The sequence below is a fragment of the Protomyctophum bolini genome, assembly GCF_963924005.1.
Source record: "Protomyctophum bolini genome assembly, chromosome: 9".
Classification (NCBI taxonomy): domain Eukaryota; kingdom Metazoa; phylum Chordata; class Actinopteri; order Myctophiformes; family Myctophidae; genus Protomyctophum; species Protomyctophum bolini.
The window spans coordinates 28266382-28288249 of record NC_137870.1 but is presented as its reverse complement, the minus strand read 5'-3'; the positions used below and the strand labels follow the sequence as shown (position 1 = coordinate 28288249).

Here is a 21868-nt window from a genome sequence, read left to right as displayed (position 1 = left end):
CGTTGTCTCTCATCAAAGGACCAATTTGCTCACTCATAGGCTATGCTACAGTGCTTTCTGATTAGATCACTGAATGTACAGTATAGTATATTAATGGCATGGTATGCCCTCTTGTGGATAGCAATGCATCTGCACCAAACTTGACACAAACACTGAATACAGTAGGGGGCCACATCAAGCTACAAAAATGTTATGTTTTACAAAAACACTTTGAAACCATTCGCTTGTGGACGGACCCTTTTTACAGTCTATGGGACGGACACACACACACGCACGCGCGCACACACACACACACACACACACACACACACACACACACACACACACACACACACACACACACACACACACACACACACAAACAAACACAAACAAACAAGAGCAACCTCAAATCATACACTACCCTGAAGAGGTGGGACTTACTTGTTTTTTGGGAGTGGGTGAAAACTCACCAAAACTATGCACAGCTTCCCAAAACACGTGTGTGAGTCTGTGATGATGTTCATGTTGTCATTGTGTTGTTCATATCGTCATCAGTCATCCAGGAAGTTGGGTTTCGTCATCTACTCTTTAGAAAGCATCCAACTTCCGGTCTGTGGACATAACAATAAAATCATTTGTAATACTTTGTAATACCGTACTTACTAGGACAAAAAGCTGTATAGGCTATAGGAGGGGCTATAGCGCCCCTCAAAAAGCCTTCTTAAAAAAATCACACCCGTGTGAAGTGAGGGGCGCTCTTATCATCTTACAACATAATGATGTAAAACGAACATTGAACTAAAAACAAACATTAAACCTGTATATAGGAGGGCCACTCAAAAATCCTGTTCTAATCATAGACTGTAAAAAATAAGGTTCTACTGGGGAAATAATCCACACCCTTATTTTGAAGTACGCCGGTCGGAAGTAAAACGTTTACTTGTACGGCTGACGAAGTTCGAACGCCTTAACAACAAAGCTGTAGTGCCAACTGGCAACTGCCAGTCTGCCAAGAGTCAGAGTGCGAAATGAGAATGCGATACGCGACTACGCGAACGACGTCTTTTTGTGTTTTTACTTTGTAACAATGGATGCTTGCTGCGTTACTCATCCTTAACAACTGAAAAGCTGCGTGTTCACGATGACGATCACAGTGAAAGAGGAGTTTTTATGATGGCTGTGCTGGAAACTAATAAGGCGCAAACTTGCTACGGGGAGTTGGAATTTCTGTCAGAGGTCTAAACTCTCCCTGAGGAGTTGATTAAAAACGAAAATTATGGCACTCAGCATCAGCAATGCTGGTCTCCTCAGGGCATTTGTTTTTAGTTTCTGCTTTGGGATGTGCAAATGTTACTATTCAATTCCACTTAAAATATACTCGGGGAGGTTCAATTCCTCCCTGGAATTGGACTTGTCACCTCTCCAAAATATGCAAAAAACCTCTGGTGGAGATGCCCTCTCCTTGGCCTCTGATCCAGCTGGTCTAGTGAACTTTTTGGACTTTGTCAACAACTTGCAAGGTGACTCTGGACGGGGCTACTACATAGAGATGTCACTTGGTACTCCTGGCCAAAAGGTATTGTATTTGTATTGTAGTATTGACTACATGTATGCTTCATTACTTGTTTTGGGAGACACATATGAAACAGATTATTTTTTTACTCTCAAAAGGTCACATATTGTACTTCAATCTTAACCATAGACTATACCGATCCCCTCCCTGTCTCTTCTGTCTGAAGAAGGGAATTTATTTTCTTCAGCATGTGATCCAGAGGAGGTGGGGGGTTTGTTTACCTGCAGGACATGAACTGGCCAGTCCAAATTGGTTAGGTTATGACCTTAATGGAGATGACATCACTTTATAATAAATACAGTAGAACTCATCAGCACATTCTTTCGTTATTGCTATCTTGCGTTTAACTTGTTTCTGTTTACAGTGCAGGATGCAGCAAGGAAGGAAGCTACTGGGATGTGTAGGCATAGGCACTAGGCAGAATAAGCCCACACTCACATGAACTCACATGATGCATGCAGGCAGCTTGTGAGAACCAGTGTTGCTTGCTTCAATGGCTATAGGCAGCTGACTGGGATTATTATGAGGCGCCAAAGCGAGAGAGTACTGTAGTTACCGTATTTCCACGTTCTTCACACAACACAGGACCAGACCTTTGTCAAACTACCTATTTTTCTGTGGCTCATTGGAACTACACGGTCTACACCCATAATAGTGGTAAATAAAGAAATTAGTGAAATGAGTATAGGAAACATTCCTCCCTATAACATAGGATATAAGTTAACAGAGCTAAATTCATTTGTAAAAGGGATAACCATCTAAAAATAATAATCTGTTCCAGTAGAGAACGGCTAGGCTGTAACGGTTTAATGTTGGTAGTCAAACATAAAATACATAAATTCCACTGCTCTGTAGACGGTTGGATTGCACAGATTAGAACTTCTAGCCTAATGTGATCCCTGGCTCTTTCTGCCATGTCACTGCTACAGTACTTTACTTGCCCTGCCTGGGAGAAGAATGTGCAACAAACTTGTGTACTGTAAATCCTGACCTGAGTGGTAATGAACTTTAAATGGACATGTAAGTGTCTAGTTTTCACTGTCGAGTTAAATTAACACTCAAGTTCTGCTGTATACTAGATACCTGCCAAGATGACCCAAACATGTTTATAGCTCTCTCTCTCTCTCTGCTTATCTGTATAACTGCTATTGATATAAACAATACAAGAAGTGAGGGGCACCTTTGGGGGACACCCACTACGTACATACCATAGTAAACAGTCCACATACTGGACTGCCACATGCCGTCACGGGTGGGCACTGGGCACACACAAATGCACACATAAAAAAGAAAACATACCCGTGTGAACTGTGAGCGGTGCAACTATACTTTTAGTGTGTGTGTGCGTGCGCACAAGGGTTTTAATGACTCCTTCCTGGAATGCCACCCCACTCAGCAGCAGCTGCAGGGGTCAGTAGGTCATACTCTGTAAGCAGAAGGGTCAATAAGTCGTACTGCAAACACCCATAGGGACATACAAAGCTATTCATTGGAGATGGTGTGCACCGCTCAAAAAAAAAGTTAAAGAAGACAGCGGTTTAGCAAGCATGAGGGCAGTCACACATGAGCTTCATAATTTGTCGTAGCCAACACAAGTGGACTCGTGGAGACTTCAGATGGTTGCATTTCCCATAAAAAAAAAAAAACATGACATGGCTACTATACTAAAAGAGAATACGAGTCAAGCAGTAGAGGGGGTGCATCACACTTCATACATTTGTATGACAGTACCAGACGAAGGTTTGAACCGACTCGCAAAAGCACAGCTGAATTGGATAACTGATTACATGAGTACACAAATAAGTGAAAAATGACAAAATTTGTTGTTTTCGCTCTCCACAGCAAATGTGGAAAAAAAACGTAAACAGAGCCAGTAGCCTACATCACTGATTTGGTGGCATGAAAATGCGACGGAACTCTTAATGTCGGCAGTGATGTGATTACAGAGCTTTGGTGTTAAATGAGGCGCTATTCAAACGAGCCACTAATTGTCACATCTGTTAGCTAGGCCGAGGTGTCGGCTGGAACATCTCACATCTGCTAATTGGTACAAACGGGTACCAGATGCATGCCGCTGCCTCTGATCCACTGCCAGTTCACAAACAGTTTATTCAAATGAACTATTCATAAATTATAGGTGAACAAAATTAACTAATGACTTAAAAAAAGGAAAGAAAGATGAAGATCTCCATATTTCTCACTCAGTTGAGCTCTTGATTGTGATCACTGACTGTATCCCCACTCACTGACTGAGTGTATCCCCACTCACTGACTGAGTGTATCCCCACACTCACTGACTGTGCAGGGGTTCCCAACCTTTCTAAAACCATGGACCGGCTTCATAAAATGTTTGCAGACCGGCATGGGGTGGGTTTGCATCACCGTACCAAAACACAGAAAACAGTTGACTGGCCTCAAGTATATTTCTTATATCACAACATAATGTTGTATAATTTACCTAAATGGCCAATGATATACCAACATGGATAGGTCTGCGTACCAGTGGTTGGGAACCTCTGGTGTATACGAACAAAATGACTTGAGTCAGTGAACGAGAACGACTAATCATCTTGTTCACTGAACTTCAGGAGGCAAGCTCTCTCACTCAATGATAATATCCAGCATAATATATCCAGTGAATGACCTTTCTTTGTGTACTAGTTGAATGAGTTGCACTGTGTTCCAGTTCAGTGAGTGGGATAGGCAGGCAAAGCTCTGGTCAAGCACTGAATACTGTAGGTTGTTGAACAAATCTTTTAGATGATGATTTTTGGTACAATGAAAAGAACAAAACCTTCCATGATCATATTCACTATAACCTGGTAAGTTAGCATACTGAAATGGAAGCCATTGTTTTTGCATCAATAAAACAAAATCTTGTTTGAAATAACCAAACCTTCCCGCTACCACTGGTAGGCTGCATGTTTCTGAACTGTCCACACCTTATAAGACACAGTGGGCAAGCATTAACTATTATCCGTGAATTACGCATTTAGGAGCTTCCACTATGCGTAAATGGTATCTTGTGTTGCGGGCTTGCGGCCACTATACCCACTGTACAGTATGCCGACACCTTTATTTGCGGGTGGAGGTGTGTCTCTAGGCGTACGTGTTGATGCACTTTCCCTATAATTGCTATCTTATGCACACAGGTTTAGGACAATGAAAAGCGCCTCCTCAAACCACCCGTAATGCGAATCCCATTTGATATAAAATAATGCAAGAATGCGCTCTGAGTTGGAGCTGCCTTGGCTTGACGCATGTTGCAGAACATTCACAGCTCAGAGATTGTAATTTTCCTATAATCAGCAGTGTCAATTCCTTGTTTCTATTGTGCTTAATGGTCAAAGAAGTTACGCATTGTGCAGCACGATTCACTCTGCTCGTTCAGTTTCATCACCCCATTGCGCAGCAAATATTTAATGGATAACATATATCAGTAACACGTAGCTGATACTTGTGTCAACCAAATGTGTTTTTATTTAAAAGCAATTAAAGGATAGATGGTAAGGAAGGAAGCAACAGGTGTCATTTCCAATGTTATTTCGCCTCAGTTCAAGTCTGTTTCCCATCAGATTTCCCAGACTTTCCTTTTCGCTTGATACCAGAGAGGCAATTCACTCACAATCTATATACCAAATGAAAGCTCGAACTCCATAGATTACACAGCACTTGTTTTTTTTAAATGCTTCAGATTTGAGCGAGTTGTGACTTAATGAAATGACGAGTGTTCTTGGTGCATATCTGGAAAGAAAGTGAGACTGTGTTGGTCACGGAGTGGATAAATAGATCAGTCAGATCACACACAAAACCCCTCCCTTTAACCTATGTGAATGTAGTACATAATAGTGCAGTATGTCTAAACTTAATCCAGAGTCCATTAGCCTAACTGCTTCCTTTTTCCATAGACTACTTTTAATTTATCTATTTTCGGAATGACATTTTAGGAAATTGTTGTTTTAATCTCTCAGAGAAAAGCAGATCTACAAGCCCGCAATGCATCACATCGTGATTCATGACAAGTTATGAGCAGTTATTCCCCCGCTATTCATTGTTTGACAAAGTATATACATGTATAGAGCTTATTTGGTAAATAAAGAGGTTCATACACTGAATCAGACCATTGCAATGTAAACTCAAATATGAATGGAAATGTCCCCAGTTTTCTTCCAGCAATAGGCTACAGTTAAATGTCAAACCTTGCAGGTTTAGTTTGGCCGGTTCTTTCCATGTGTGGGTGGAGTGATGCCATCTGCGGTGCTGGGTCTTTTTGATTTCACGGCCAACAGGATGGTGCCAGGGCCAGCCCAATGAGGAGGAACTGATAAGCCTTAATCCCAGGGAAGAGCCAACTAGGGCTTCCCATGGCCAGTTAGAAAGGTCTGACAATGCCGACAATGGGACAAAACCATTATGTTTGTGTGAATAGAAAAACTATTAGAAAGCATAACGGTGATAATGACGAGTAATTCCTCATTGCTCATACTGTAGAAAAGCAGAAGGGTTGTGTTCAATGAAGCATTAAGGAATGAACATTCTTTTCTTGTTATGACGGTGTTGCATGGCTACCAGGCTACCATGATTGTATTTCAGTTAATGTGCGTAGTCTGCTTACATACAGGATATCAATCCTTCCTGCTCATCCGGTCTTTTAAAAAGAGAACACAAGAATGAGGAAGAAGTTATTGCATCTTGAACTGTTTGCACTGGGCATGGCTTAGCTAGTCACTAGCTAAGCCATGCCCAGTGCAAACAGTTCAAGATGCAATAACTTCTTCCTCATTCTTATACACTAGCTGCTAGTGTATTGAATGGCTTTCTAGCCATAAGCAATTAATTCAGTTTGGTTACCGGTACTTGGTTCATGACTAAGGTCTCCTAAGGTCCCCTATGTCTCCACAGCTACTGAAATTATTTGGATGTCAGCCATGTTATTGATGCCTTTCTGTAAAATGTAAACAAATTTGAAGATTTGTATTTGTATTCCATCCCAGAAGAGGTTAACACAGAAGGTACAGTGGTGGAAGAATGCCAGAACCACACTTGTTAAGTTGTTACTTTACTTAACTTGTCCCATAAACACAACCTTAAGAGCGAGGTAATCATGGCTAATACAATTTAAAGCTTTTCTGGACTGATAAATAAACGTCTTCTGTTTTGAGTTAGCAAAACTCTGTAGAGCATTAGTTGATTTGACGCTACCTCACCACCACCTTAATGGTGAGGAATGTTTAGTAATGACCTTCATGCAGCAAGTGGTTGTAACTTGTAACAGAGGTGGCAGAGGTCTGGCAGCTTATTAGTTCACACCCTCATTGACATGATGCCTTCAAGATATCATCTCAACTACTTAAGCTTACCATACTCAGTCCTCTACACAGTACACACACATGTGACACATTCCGGGACAGGACATTCATTCTTCTAGGAACATGTCCAGAGTTTGTCACATACTGTAGCTTACTGAATTCAAGCACCCCTTTTAATCGGTTTACAATTTAGGCATTTATCCAGAGCAACATAGCAAATACACATGAACCTTGGTCAACAAATGACAGGGCAAATATGTACTGTAGCATGTAAACTTGTAAAGAGCAAAATGTTGTGCCTCAAACTAAGACACTATTACCATGCAGGTAATTATCAAACCTAGCATTTATCAAAAGTATCTAAATAACATTCTTAAAGTACCACTTCACCCATGTTTAACCTATTGCCTTATAATTGCTTATCATTAATAAATGTATTAATTATCATATGCTTTGTGTGCCCACACAACACTTTCAAAATAGTGACCCAGGGTGCCCAATGTTATTTTTGTAATTTATTCTTATTTATTCTTATTTTGTCCACAGACGTCCTGTGGACGTCTTGGGCACAAAATGTGTTCATTTGTGTCTATTAAGTCTGTCTTAGAGGAGGTCTGTGGACAATTCAGAAACATGCTTGCTCTTTCCAGTGATTGACACAAATTTCAAATGAGATTTTTGTTTAACTTAATGCAACAGTTGCTTTTATTTGCATGCAAACATTACAAAAATTGTGGTTTCTATTAGCTCAGAATCCCCATTGATGATGTCAGCCTAGGCAGGTCTCTGAACTGTCCATAGCCCAACTATGGGACGCAGATTGTGTGTACAAAATTGTACCATATGAGCATGAGTTAGGACCAGTTACTGTATATGAACGTGAACATGAGGATGAAAATTGGTGACGTGCTCCTTTAACATTTGTAGTAGTAGTACAGAAATTAAAATCTAATAGAATAGAGTCTTATGCACTTTGCCTTTGAAAGTTAAAAGTTAAAGCCTTAACCACTTAACCCCGGCCTATATACTTCATTGTTCAATGAATTGCATGATGTGTGTCATTATTTTCCATATTGTGAGCTGTCAAGAGTTCCCAAGGTTTGGGTGTTGACAGTTTCAGCTTCTAGCATCATGAACCTGCATGACTGATAAAGCAAACTTTGCCTTATGTTTTTCAGCTTAATATCCTGGTGGATACTGGCAGCAGTAACTTTGCTGTGGCTGCAGCTCCACACCCCTTCATTACACATTACTTCAACATTGCACTGTGAGTGGCTGGAATTAGCTTGTATAATGCTGCAAACGCCTAGCTAGGCAAATTTCTTCTTTTTCTGGGTTTTTCCTCAGAGAATCTCTTGGTTGTCTTGAAGGTGGTGTGATATGTTTTTGCTAAATAATGATATGCTTAATAAGTACGGTAATACATCAAAGCTACAATTAGCAATGTCCGGGCCCTCGTATCCCTGTCCACATTAGGGGCAAATATCGACCAAACAGAGATAAGTAACTCTGACAAACTGTTCAAAAGTTACGGAAAAATATAGAATCCATGAAATATTGACCGGTCAGAAGAGATAAGAGCTAAGTAACACCTTAAAACCAAGTCCATTGATGTGACTCATACGTCTGTACGACAAACCGGTCAAAAGTTATTGCAAAAAATAGGAACTACCAAAAATCAACCAATCGGCTAGTAACACCAAAGAAGGACAAGGACTTTAAACTGAGTCCAATGAAGTCACTTACAAGTGGCTACAAAAAGCAGGGTTACAAAAGTCATGGGATAAACAATAAATTGGTCAAAAGTTATAAAGAATAACCTTTGCAATTTCATATTTATTCCAATATAGTAATCATTTATGTAGAGTGGCTGTTCAGTAACAGGGGCCTCCCCATTTGACTATCTATTTATTAAGCAGAAAATACATTCTCAGGTCGGCATACCAATTTTATCAAATCCGGAGAGAGAGCCCCAAAAGATAATTTATCAGCTTACATTTCATAGTGTTCCAGTTACAATCGTCTGTGCTCATTTATTTGTTTCATCACTTCCAATTCCACTCGTTTATCTTCTATATCCTGTATGAGTTCCCTCTCCTGATTGGATAGAATTGGTGTCGTGACCTGAGAATGTATTTTCTATTTCCAATAAAGAGACGGGGAGACCCGTTACTGAACAAACACTCTGAGTCTATAGCAATGATTTCTATCGGAATTGAGCTATTAACACCAACTATAACTATAAAATTAAATAAAGATTTACAACACTTAACAAGTCCTATTTTAACCAATTTGTGTAAATCTCCTTTGCATGAGTAGAATGAATAAAATGTTCTTCTGCACCTTGTCTGTGTAGCTCTAGCACCTACCAATCTACTCAGCGGGCAGTGGCTGTCAAGTACACCCAGGGAGACTGGGAGGGCGAGCTGGGCACTGACCGTGTCACAATGCCCAAAGGCCCAAATGGGACCTTCACCATCAACATAGCTGCCATCCTGGCCTCTGATGGCTTCTTCTTGCCTGGAGTCAACTGGCAAGGCATCTTGGGTCTGGCTTATCCCCTGCTGGCACGGGTAAGAGAAACCGTGCTTTGATTGGGTTATATTTGCTTATTCAGGTGTTGTTCCCTGCTTAGTGCTTACTTGGGGGGGGGAAGTTTGGCAAGGAGCTGCTGAAAATGGGGTTGAATAAAATGCGCCACGATCGTTAATCAAAACTTGTTATTAATGGGTTATTAATCATTAACCGATAAGAACACATTTTGCTTTCATGTACCTCGGCACAAGCATAATTCAAAATGCCATATAAACAGATTGTTTGCATGGTATTGGCCTGATATCCAACACCAGTGAATAATATTTGTGTCCATTAGAAAGATGACATTGTGCTAGCCTGAAACTAAATGTAATGCCTACAATTCCAAGTGCTTGTCAGAGTGGGGTGTCCCCAGTTCATATATGGCTATTTTGGGGGGTCGTGCCATGAGAAGTTTGGGAACCCTTGGTCTAGGGTGGCTGTAGCGTTGCAGCTGGAATGCGGCACTACCACACTCAGGCCTGACAGACTCTTGACATGGGTCAGCAACCACGAAGATTAGAACCTGTTGAACATGGAGGAAATGCATGGTGGTTCATTGTTCTGTCGGTTATGATTTGTTTTACTCCTGAAATGTGAGACCAGCTTAACAATGCATACAAAGTGGTGAATGAGGAAGAATTAACTCAACTGAGACACAAATACGTTCACTCATAGCCCCATGCGCTGATTCTAACTAATCTGTGTGATCAAATCTAAACGATTGAAGGGAAGATATGCTTGCACTACCAACTTTGTACTGCTGAGGTCTCACTTGGTGCTTAATTTTGGCTTGCCGAAGGGCAGTTAGTCATGCATCACATGCATAACCCTGGCCCTTGACATAAAAAGCTGTTTGAGGTCAAGAAGATAGTAGAGAACATCCTTTCGTCAAGGAGAACACACTGTCTCTATTACTTTCTCCCACTTCTGCACACACATGTATACAGTATGCAGTAGGCTACATACAGTAGTACAAGTTTTAGGACTCAGGGGCGTTTGTGCTTTCTCAATTTACTTAACCCCCAGTGTCAATATATGAAAGGAACATATGTAAACATTGACCTAATTGTATGCAAAGTGTGAAGTTTGCGAAATCCGCCCTGAAAATAAGCAGTTACGAGTAATATTTCCAAAAGGTATCTGCTGTGATCATAATGATACTAATCTCTTGTCTAGACAGAATTACACTGACCGATTAGGGGTGCAACAATTACTCTAAATAATCGATTTAGAATTTTAAATGAGCAGATACAAGCTCATATGTTGCATCGCAATGTGTTGATATTTTTGCATGACACACACTGTCATACGACAAAGTATAAACTAATATAGACTCAGTTTAGTAAATGTTTGTGTTGTTGATATATACAAAATAATGTACCGTATATACAATAAAAAAAGTAAATTGTAGAATAATTGTTTAGAATATGTACTTGTTGCAGCCCTGCAGTCATTCCAGATACACAGAGGGAGACGGGGAGTAATAAATGTGTTATAATGATGTGAATTTGAGTTTATTATGAGTCTGACTAGACCTAGCTTACAGTCACTCGACTGAGAGTCAGTCCTGTGGGAAACAAATCCCTAACCACTGATAAATAATGGTAGTATTGTTTGCCTGTTTCTCTCTCCCTCGGCAGCCTGACTCTTCAGTGGAGCCTTTCTTCAATTCCATGGTGCGACAGATAGGGATTCCTGACATCTTCTCCCTGCAGATGTGCGGCGCTGGGCTCTCGGCGAGCAACACCGCCGAACCCGCGGGGGGCAGTCTTGTGAGTAGTCAGCAGGGGGGCCGCCTGGGGGGTGGGACACGAGGAGGGTTGACTATGAAAAGCAATGAATGAATGAGTTTTTGAGGTTTTCCACTTTAACAAAGACAGAGATGTTTTTGTTCCTATGAATATTCAGGTCACCTCATGATTCACTTACAGATTTTGTACAGAATACTTTCAGAACATTCCTGGCATCCTCCTGGTATAGTCTTTTTCTTTTCTTTCTTTTTTTTACCTTTATTTACCCAGGGGAGGTATACTGTTGGCCACTGAGAAGCTCCACTGGAGCAGTTTGGATTCAGTGCCTTGCTTAAGGGCACTTCAGTGGTATTGGGGGAGGAGTAAGTGGTAGCCATTCACATGATTTCTGATGTGTGTGCAAAACTCCTCCATCCGCTTTGTCAACCGGAATAAATAAAAAAACGGAATTTCAGACTATGGCATTGTGTACCAGGAAAGAGATTCTATTTCATTCAGTTCAGTTGCTTGACTGTGTTAATAATAATTGTATTTATGGAGTGTTTTTTCCAGGTATGCACTTTAAATTGAAATGAATACAGTATGCATTTTCCATCGTTTAACAGGAGAGAGAATATTGTGTATCACACAGTTCAATCGAAATGAGGCATAAAAACACTGCCCGTTATGTCCTGCTTCATACAGTGTTATTCTATACTAGGTTTACTCTATATAATTTGTGTTTAACAACAATGGTGCATACAATACCATGCACTATACATTTATACAGTGTGCACTATTCTCGTCTTGTACTATAACATGGAACGTACATGAACTTTGTATTGTGATGCCTTAAATGCACTCAAAGTTAACACCACAATGTCATACTGTAAATTAATAATGTCTGTAGAATTCACTTGTGTGGTGTTAATTGTACTACTTTCACACCAGAGCCATAGAGTAAGACAGAGTTACGACAACGGCCAGTCCAATGGCAGCTCTTCTAAATAGACTTCTATTGGCGAATAGTGACAAAGGCCTGAACTGGAAGTTGACGGAATGCTTTGGAGTCTATGGGCTTAGTTTACACTAGTGACAAACGAGTTACATGAACCACGCGACCGGGCTGTTTTCTGTCCCCTCAAGGTCGTAACTCTGTCTTACTCTATGGCTCTGTTTCACACAAAGTAAACTGGGCATTGACAGTCCAAACCACTCCAGGGTGGATGAGACATAGCAGCGTGATGCATCTTGGAAACATGATCGCAAGCAGCTTCCTCACATAATGGTTTCCCCATTGGAAGCCCACTCTAGTTAGCGTGGGCCTAATAAGCTAAGATGGCCCCCTGTCGAGTGCAGGTCTGTCACTGTTACATGAATGGCCAAAGCTCGCTAAACCGCCGCTATGTTACTCCTACAAAGGCAGATGGGCTGGACAGTGGGGTGCTGTGTGTGTGTGTGTGTGTGTGTGTGTGTGTGTGTGTGTGTGTGTGTGTGTGTGCAGTATACTACCTCTGCCAAAAGTATACCCTTGATGGTTTTTCACACTGTTGTATTCACCGCACAACTATGGCTAAAATGAACATGCAGATTAATTTTTTCGCTGAATATATAATCTGAGTAAAATCCTCAGTGTTCATTTAACTCTCAGAGTTAAAGTAACACTGAGGACTTTTACTGTGTGGTTGCCATGATTTTGGGGGGAATTATGTCGACCTGCTCGTAGATTAATAGACTGGACTAAATTAAGTAAACTGACACAACTCACGTTTCCTTTCCTTGCCCAGATCATGGGAGGGGTTGAACCAACGCTGTACAGTGGACCCATGTGGTACACCCCATTAAAGGCGGAGTGGTACTACCAGGTGGAGGTCCTGAAGCTGGAGGTGGGAGACCAGAATCTGAATATGGACTGCAGAGAGGTAAACTACTTGCCTTCGGTTCTCTCCTGATCGCCTTGATCTTTCAAAATGCAAGCATTTACAGTTTACAGAATGGTACTTTTTGCACTTTGAGATGCTTTTGTCATGTAACATTTATATTATAGCATTTTTCAATAGTACATTTACCAGTAAATTGCCTCTGTCTGAAAAATAATCAAATAAAACCAAGCAATGCCATGAAGAATAATCTACGTAATAGGCAAACATTCAACAAAAATAGCAGCTATACAAGCTCACAATGCATGTGAGCTCCTGAGCTTGTATATTTGCATCGAAGGTGTTTGGTGTATTTACGTACCATGCATTTAGTACGTAGGAAAGTATTCTGTAGGCGTACGATGACGCGTCAATGTTGTCAGTTACTGGGAAGTCGGACGCCAAGAATTACAGAAAAGGGAGTTAGAATTTCAAGGGAAAGTAGGTATACCGGATTGCCTGGTTGAGTCACCATTATAAAGAAATATGCCCATACTCAATGTAATGTCTGCTCACTGCTCGTCATGCATAAGTTGCAATGAACAGCATCATGAGTTCAATATGGAAGGTTAATTTCTCCCCTCACCCCTACGCCCATATCCCTCCTCCCAACACAACAGTGGTCCCCAGGTTGATTCTCAGTCAGGGTAGTGGTCCCTGGTTCATAATCAGTTGAAAACCCCTGATTTAAAGGAAGATACCAAAATAAACTGCCAATGGCTTATGTAAGGAACTGCAAAGGTTGGACTGGGCAATGAGACTATCTGAATCATAATATTGTGAATTTGTGATATGACATGTTGGTTGGTTTTAAAATCTGCATTGCAATGAAGTGATGTGAACTTACATGACTTGCCTTTACCAATGTATTATGTATACAGTAAGTATTACTGATTATTTATCAAAAGTCTCATTTGAAAGCATCAATAATCATCCCCACAATATGGTCACTATTGATTTTGTTCTTTTGCCAAGCCCTACTTGGAGTTATCACGGTCATATTGGCTGCAGTCAGACCAAAACAAGTGAACATTCTTACTTGAAGAGATAATATCATCAACGTCAGTACAGGGAAATAAAAGGGCAACAAGGCTGTGCAGCCAAGGAATGTACCAATCCTGTTTGTGCACTTTGGTACCGAAGCAACTTCCTCCTTAACTTTGTTTACTCAAGGTTTCCATAAACCATAGATATATATATATATATATATATCGCCCTCTTTCTCTCCTGTTTCTTTCAGTATAACATGGATAAAGCCATCGTTGACAGTGGCACGACGTTGCTGCGACTTCCTGTGAAAGTCTTCAATGCGGTGGTGGAGGCCATAACACGTACATCTCTGGTATGACAGCTACTCTCCACCGACACCGAAGAAAGGCATTCTCAGGGCATATACACTCGCTATTCCAAGGACACAACTTCATAAGATATATATACAGTATATTGTACAGTACAGTTCATGCATATCTTTGCACATGCCTTATACTGTACGATTGATTCGCACAATATAAAATAGCCAATCTCCAAGCTCACAGCTTGTAGATCCGTTATTTCAAAATACTTTCAGTTCTTTTATATTTTAGGCTAATCTCAAGTATACTTGGATCAATAAATAAACAAGCGGTCAGCTGCTACCCCTTCATCTGTTCACATACTACGTTTATCTGCCTGTCATTTCTTTCCATCTTTGAATTCATTATATGAACATGTGTAAATATTGTCAGCAACCGTGCATAATTATTATGGCGTGCTGGTGGTTGGAATGGTGAGTCATTTCTACGTGAACGGAAATGGTATTACTATTTTATCTTAGTAAGTCTTATGTTGTGATCTCATCTCTTTCCCTTGGCCTGTGTCTCTTACCCAGATCGAGGACTTCTCATCAGGTTTCTGGGCTGGCACTAAGCTGGCATGCTGGGGGAAAGGGGAAACCCCCTGGAGGTTCTTCCCCAAACTGTCCATCTATCTGAGGGCCACAAACACCAGCCAGTCCTTCAAAATCACCATCCTCCCCCAGGTACCTGGATACTACATCACATGCACTTCCCCAGACTCTCTAGATTAGAATCTATCCACGGTCAACGTTAGTTCTGTCACAATTATTTGAGCTAGTTGTAGTTATTTTGCATAATTGTTAGAATCGTTTCCATTCATCTGTATTATATAACACATTACTAGTATAGAGGGTATGCACATGACATCATCGTACCTGCAAGTTATGCGGGAACGCCCACTGAGTGGCAAAAAACTACTTTCTGGCCTTGACAGCCCATTCATCCAAACAGAAAAGTCCTGTCTGATTGCATTAGTTTTTGTTTCATAAAAATCCACCATAGAAACGTTATGAGCTACTTTGTCAAGAAATGCCCTGCATTTTGATTATTTTTCAGAGTCAGACTTGGGAAGTGCTTGTTTTCAATAACACAACATTTTGCTGCATTATGTGACATTTAGAAACGGGTGGTACACAGGACTGTTGGGTGATTTCCAACAAGCGCTTCCAAACTCCAACACTCCATGCTGCTCAATGTTTTGCCACTCAGTCTAGATGAGGGGGTGTGTCCTGATGGGAAAATCATGCATGTGCATACTCTCTATAGAGTGCCGCAGTCCCTCCCCCTTTCAGAAAAACGAGTGGCCCAGGAAATGAAAACAAAATACATTCTCCCATCGGCACTTCTAATATAATTTATTTAAAGACGGTTACGCCGCGGACAAAGCCAACTCGGATCGTGACAAATCATGACAATGAACACAATGTTTTGGGCCGATCAAATAATTTATGAGACGAAAAACAAAACAAATAGTGTTGTCTCCCGACTTTCTTTTCTTCTTTCTAATGATTTGATCGGCCCAAAACATTGTGTTCATTGTCATGATTTCAGAGGTCGCATCCCTTCAGGCAATGGGACGGTAGCTATGCTATACGCAGGAGCATGGTGTGTGTTAGTTGGCCAGCTGTACCAGTTTACCGTTATGTGGCTTATTTATACCCTATAATGTTTTCAGATACATATTTTAGCGTGATGATGATTAAGTTGAAATCGAGTAATACACTGTCTGGATGTTATCTTGAATGGGAATAAAAACGGAGGATTTCTGTAATCAGTAGCAGCTGTGCTGGATGGATGCGCAGATATGGGGAATTAAACGGTGAGCTTCATTTTGATTGGCTTTTATCGATGTGTATCTTTACACGTCATCACGCAGCACGTTTTCAGGAAGTAATTAAAAACATATTTTTATGGACTTTTCATATAAAAACAGAGATGAGAATTTGCCCATTTTTTTGGCATCCATTGTTAGGTAGGCTATGCCCATATGATGACCATGGATATGGTCTAAAAGTGTGAAAAACGTATTTTTTATTTCACTACGCCTTTAACCACTTCCAACCAGTTTCACTATTTGGGGAAGTATTTTTCATGAAGGTTCATTAAATAAATAGGATGCGGACTGTTTCGGCATGTAAAATGTCATGACCGTGACAGCCCTGGGTCTACCAACACATTGCTCTGAATCAGTGTCTCACTCAAGACTCTCTCTTAGATCTCCATTTACACCACCACCAGACTGCTACAAATCATGCCGGCCGGCCCATACTCGCATGAAAGCCAACATTATGTTGTTGACCTGTGTCTGTGTGGATCCTTCCCCAGCTGTACATCCAACCAATCACGGACGTGGATGGCACAATGGACTGTTTCCGCTTCGGCATATCGGCATCAGCCAACGGCCTGGTGATCGGCGCTACCGTCATGGAGGGCTTTTACGTTGTGTTTGACCGCATCCAGCAGAGGGTGGGCTTCGGTCTCAGCACATGTGCAGGTGAGCGTTTATATGTCCAGGTCATTTGGTAACTCATGCTAGTGATACTAATCAGTCTTTCTGCCTGCATTACACATCCTACTAGGGCTGCGAATCTTTAGGTGTCCCACGATTCGATTCGATTCCGATTCTTGGGGTGACGATTCGATTCAAAAACGATCTTTTCGATTTTTCCGATTCTCGATTCAAAAAAGATTTTTTTCGATTCTAAAGCAGTTTTTTTTTTTAATTAAAAACAATTAAATAGAATTTTACTAATTTTACTAAAGTATTTTTTTTTTACTAAATGTACTCTGCTTTCATGCCAGAAGACTGGAGTCTTATGGCATGAAAGCAGAGTACATTTAGTAAAAAGCTTGTATAATTGTAAAGGTTTTATCAACTGAATGATTTAAACACACAAAGGTTAAATCCAAGAGTAAGAACATGTCTCATTGATTTAGCTTGCACAAATTTGAACCAGTACAAAAGTTACAAAATCTCTTCTCACTCAATACCAGAACAATACATTAGTATTAAAACAGGTGTAAAATAAATACAATTGGCAGGCTTAGCTTAGCTCGTAGTAAACGCACTATGCAGAAACCCAGGCCATAATGCATTGCATGCACAGGTACATTTGTACATTTGTTTTTTAGAAAAATCGATTTTTGGAAAATGAGAATCGATTCTGAATCGGACGGCATTAGAATCGCGATTCTAACTCGAATCGATTTTTTTTGACAGGCCTACATCCTACTATAAAATGAAGGAACCTATATCCGTCATTCTGTCTGATCCCCATTTTTCTACCACAATGGGTTGACCAGTCGATCTGAACTTGCGCGCAAGCATTGATCATATGAGCATATGAAGAGAGTGACGAAGCCAATTATCCCCAGTTCCAGCTGTATATTACAGTTTTTTTGTCAACGGTCTTCACAGACTGGGATCTGTAGTCATGGTTCGACTAGTGTATTGTGATTACCTTATCACTGTCTGTTAATATTAAGACCTGATGTCAATTCTACAAATGCCTTCTAAATCAGTAGTTCTCTCACAATTTAAAGATAATAAAAAAAAATAGATGTACAAGCTTGTGTATCTGCTATTTTTTAATAGCTAACGCTAAAATGAGACGGATGCTTTCCCGGTTTTAGTTTTAGCTGGTCCGCAATCACATCAAGTTAAGAGCAAGGACAATTAATGTGTAAATATAAACCAATGGACAAAGATGAAAGATGGAGTGGACCACAATGGAAACAAGCTTCGTCTTTTTTGATGCCAATAAAAAAAAACAGATTCAATCCAATTACTGCGATACGTTTGGGAAATGACTTGCAGTACAAGACCTGCCCTTTAGATACGTGTTTCCTCTGAATCTTTACATCAGCGTGAGAAATTGTTCTGTGCACCGTCTGGCCATTATTGCCTGTCAGGCAAGCAGAGATGTGTCATGTGGTCTACATTTACCATGCTATGGTACAATATCTCTCAGTCCAGTCCTTGTACTTTTTTTACATAACGTAGTAGAAACTTGTCTTTGGCCTATTGCACTATACACAGTTACACACACCACGTGGACATTTTTAGTGAACACTCAATTCAGTTGTACATTTCTAAATGTACCACTAAATTGATTTAAAAAGCCTGGGATCCCTTTATTTATTTCACTTTAAATGTGCCTGAATGATAAATACAGGTTTTTTCCTTTGTCATTCCACTTGGTGGAAAGGTTAGTTATGGGCCTAGGAAGAACCGATTATCCTACTACACGACTGGGCCACGGGAGGGTGACACAATATGCACACAACAGATGAACATAATGCCACAGTATTTTGTAGTAGAAAAAAGTAGAAAAAATACGATGTTCATGAGCTCACCAGGGAGAACTGATTAACTTACTTGATTGAAACCTATATTTAGTTTGCAGAGAGAGACCAGATGGAGGTAGGAGGAGGGACTCACTACTGCCACCATGTCAGTCAGGTTAAATCCTGCAGACTTTAGACGCCAATGTTAGCCATTGGAATATGAAATAAATCCTGTGAAAGATCACAGGACTATAGATATTGTGTAAAGATTTGCGGGATTTTACAAAAGTCGGGCCTCCTGGTGGTGCTATAAAAGGCAGGTCAAAGGTTTTTCCTTGGCCTCTAGGGAGTGTGCATGCAAAGTTTCACACAGATTGGTGCAGTTATAGGTAAAAATCTGCCTCATGGTGGCGCTATAACAGGCCGTTCTAGACAGTCTGGGGCAGATTGACCGTTGGCACCCAGGGAGTGTGTGGTGGTGCAGTAAGTTGAATCGTACCCATGCTCTGTTTGACCTACAGCCATTCAGTATGCATCTCTTTATGGGGAACAAATTGACCTGACCCTGAGATCTTCCGCCATATATAGAATTTTACGAAAAGGTTTTTTGAGCAATCTGCACAAAACATTCTTCATGCAGACTTTGGACTGATATCTAAAAAGCCACTTGAAGAGAAGGTTGTATGTGGAACAAATGAAGCTTCCATAAGCCAATTTGCAGTTTTAGGAAAATATTCTCCTGCCTCAATTTATTTTCATCAATGTTCTTTTTTTGACATGTCTCTACTCTCTAGTGAGTGGTGGGTCGCCGCTGTCCGAGATCGCAGGACCGTTCACAGCAGCAGACGTGTCGGCAGACTGCTCCAGCGGGGCCCTGAGGGAGCCCCTCCTCTGGGTGATCTCCTACGCCCTGATGGGGGTCTGTGCTCTGGTCCTCCTCGTGCTGCTGCTGGTGCTAGTGCTGCCGTGTCGACGGCGAGACCGCTCGGGGGAGATCACCGACGAGTCCTCGCTGGTCCGCAATCGCATCAAGTGACTGAGAGGGCCGGGCTGGGAGGTCGGGGCCGACTGGCTGAGAGCAGCGGGCGAGGAATCGACCGGTTCACCGTCGGAGGTGGGGGAAGGGGCTCATGGCGCTCCACTGACCAATGGGACTTGTTACCCGGAAGACCGTAGGTCATCGGGTTGACCCGTAGTAATATGAGAGGATCCGCACCGCTCTCAAAGACAATCATAGGAGAGTAGGTATAGAAAAATAGGACCGTCTTGTTTCTGCTATCTCTGTGAGGTAATCTATTAATCATGGATTCTTACTTAGTTTAAATGACTTGTGGAATAAATTACATTTGGGCAAGATGAACAAGGTTTCCAATTGGTTTACAGTTTCATCAAAAAAGCCTCTTCCTTACTGTAGTTGATGCTGCTCTCATCCACAACAATATTTATACATTTTCAAATAGGTAAGGCTATTAATAATAATATAGGCTATCCCTAACCTAATTTTGTCTAAGTGAAGGAATCTAACCAGTGCCTTTAAGTTTGTCTTTCAGGGAGTGAAATTATTCATTATCTTTATTCAATTGATCACTGTCAACAAAGAATATCACCAGGTTTCATGTAATGTTTACAATGCCTGTAGTGCCTTCTGGGATCATCATAACTCCTCTCCAGGGACATGTCAGTGGTCTGCTAAATTGCACTTTTTATTGTCGCATCAAATAACATAAAAACTACAAAGGTGCGCTCAGTAGAGCGCAAATCTCTGCCAGCAGGCGTGCTCTAATAATAGTGAGGTATGCAGGTAATCTGACCACAGCCATCAAAGAGTTGTACATCAACTCTGTCATACACATTGTCTACCTCTCTCCATCTTTCTCTCTGCTTTGGCGATCGTCAGCAGTGCACTGCATGTTACTTCACTAAAGAAGCTAACTGGCTTAAATTGTCATTGTTTTCATTACATTTTCCAGAAAAATACTTAAAGCAGATAAACCGCTCTAAAAGATCAGAAACATCCAACTAGGATAATTATTCACTGTATGAACGCTACCCAGTGCACTACTGCATTTACAACATTTACCGCTAAAGCCAAATTTATACTTTGTCCACATGCCAAAGAAAAGAGTACATGCAGTCAACAAGCAAACTCCAAACTAGATTAATCACTTAAAACATCACCATTTATTTTTCAATTCACTGATTATTTGAATTGGTAATTAACTGTCTCTGATGTATTGTTACATCCCTGCTGAACAGCCCTATTATGTGAGATTAACTACACACACAATTTAAGATTTTAATGTAATTTTACTAATACTGTATACATGACCCTTTCTATTTAAATCTACTTGAATGTGATTGTACAATATATTATTCCAAAAAGCTACAAAGTATTTTTCGCGAAAATATGAAGCACAAAGCAATGCTCCTTTTCTTATCTACAGTAACTGTCCTCAAGTCTTAAGAAATTATTTAATAAAAAACGTTTGTCAATATTTGATTAATTTCTGTTTTGTGTTTTAAGGGATGTGACATGGTGGTCAATAGTCCTATTAGTCCAGATTCTTTCGACAATATCAAGCCAAATGTGTGGTCAGAAAGCCACAGCTGAAACGGTGCAATCAAACAAACTGGCAGTACTGTTTTCTTTTCTGGGTCTTGTGTGCCAAATTGTAACGTTGTGAACGTTTTATTTGTTTAACAATCGCACAACTAAATATTCAACTGTTTTTGTTCTGTGCCAGATTTGTGATTATTCTGTAAATAAAATAACCTGGTCATTGATTACACATTCTGACTTAAGTTAATTCTAAATATCTTTCTGTTGGGGACAAGACATATGTCTTGGGATTCAATGGAATAGCAGTTTGTGAGTGACACCTTGTGTTTGCACTGGGTATTACATTTAATGACTTAATTATGATTTTGATGACTTGTGATTTTTTGTATTAATGTACTGTAATACATAATTCTATATACACAATATAGTAAATTGATTATCTGTGATCCTACAGTATATAAACAATGTATTCAACAGGCAACATTTTTTCCTTACAATATATACTACAAAGCCAGATAGTGAGTCTAATGTACATGTTGTACATTAGACTCATCATTAGCATGTTTGCTAATGATAAAATAAAAACTGAGCATCAGA

The 21868-nt window shown here is 40.5% G+C and overlaps 1 protein-coding gene across 1 annotated transcript; it reads left to right on the top strand.

Annotated features, from left to right (window-relative positions):
* Positions 1-960: 960 nt before the first annotated feature.
* bace2 (beta-secretase 2) lies at positions 961-21867 on the top strand. Its single transcript, XM_080772410.1, has 9 exons — positions 961-1558; positions 8043-8131; positions 9221-9437; positions 11082-11213; positions 12959-13093; positions 14331-14432; positions 14958-15107; positions 16750-16918; positions 19506-21867. Exons 1-9 carry the CDS (start codon positions 1259-1261, stop codon positions 19745-19747), a joined length of 1536 nt encoding a protein of 511 aa, XP_080628536.1. The 5' UTR covers positions 961-1258; the 3' UTR covers positions 19748-21867.
* The last annotated feature ends 1 nt before the right edge of the window (position 21868 follows it).

What these genes read in the sequence shown, in the direction of transcription:
- bace2 (XM_080772410.1), top strand. Translation starts at nt 1,259, where the DNA reads ATGGCACTCAGCATCAGCAATGCTGGTCTCCTCAGGGCATTTGTTTTT. An exon ending in AACCCGCGGGGGGCAGTCTT is followed by an intron (nt 11,214 to 12,958) that starts GTGAGTAGTCAG and finishes TTCCTTGCCCAG; the next exon opens with ATCATGGGAGGGGTTGAACC. An exon ending in AAATCACCATCCTCCCCCAG is followed by an intron (nt 15,108 to 16,749) that starts GTACCTGGATAC and finishes ATCCTTCCCCAG; the next exon opens with CTGTACATCCAACCAATCAC.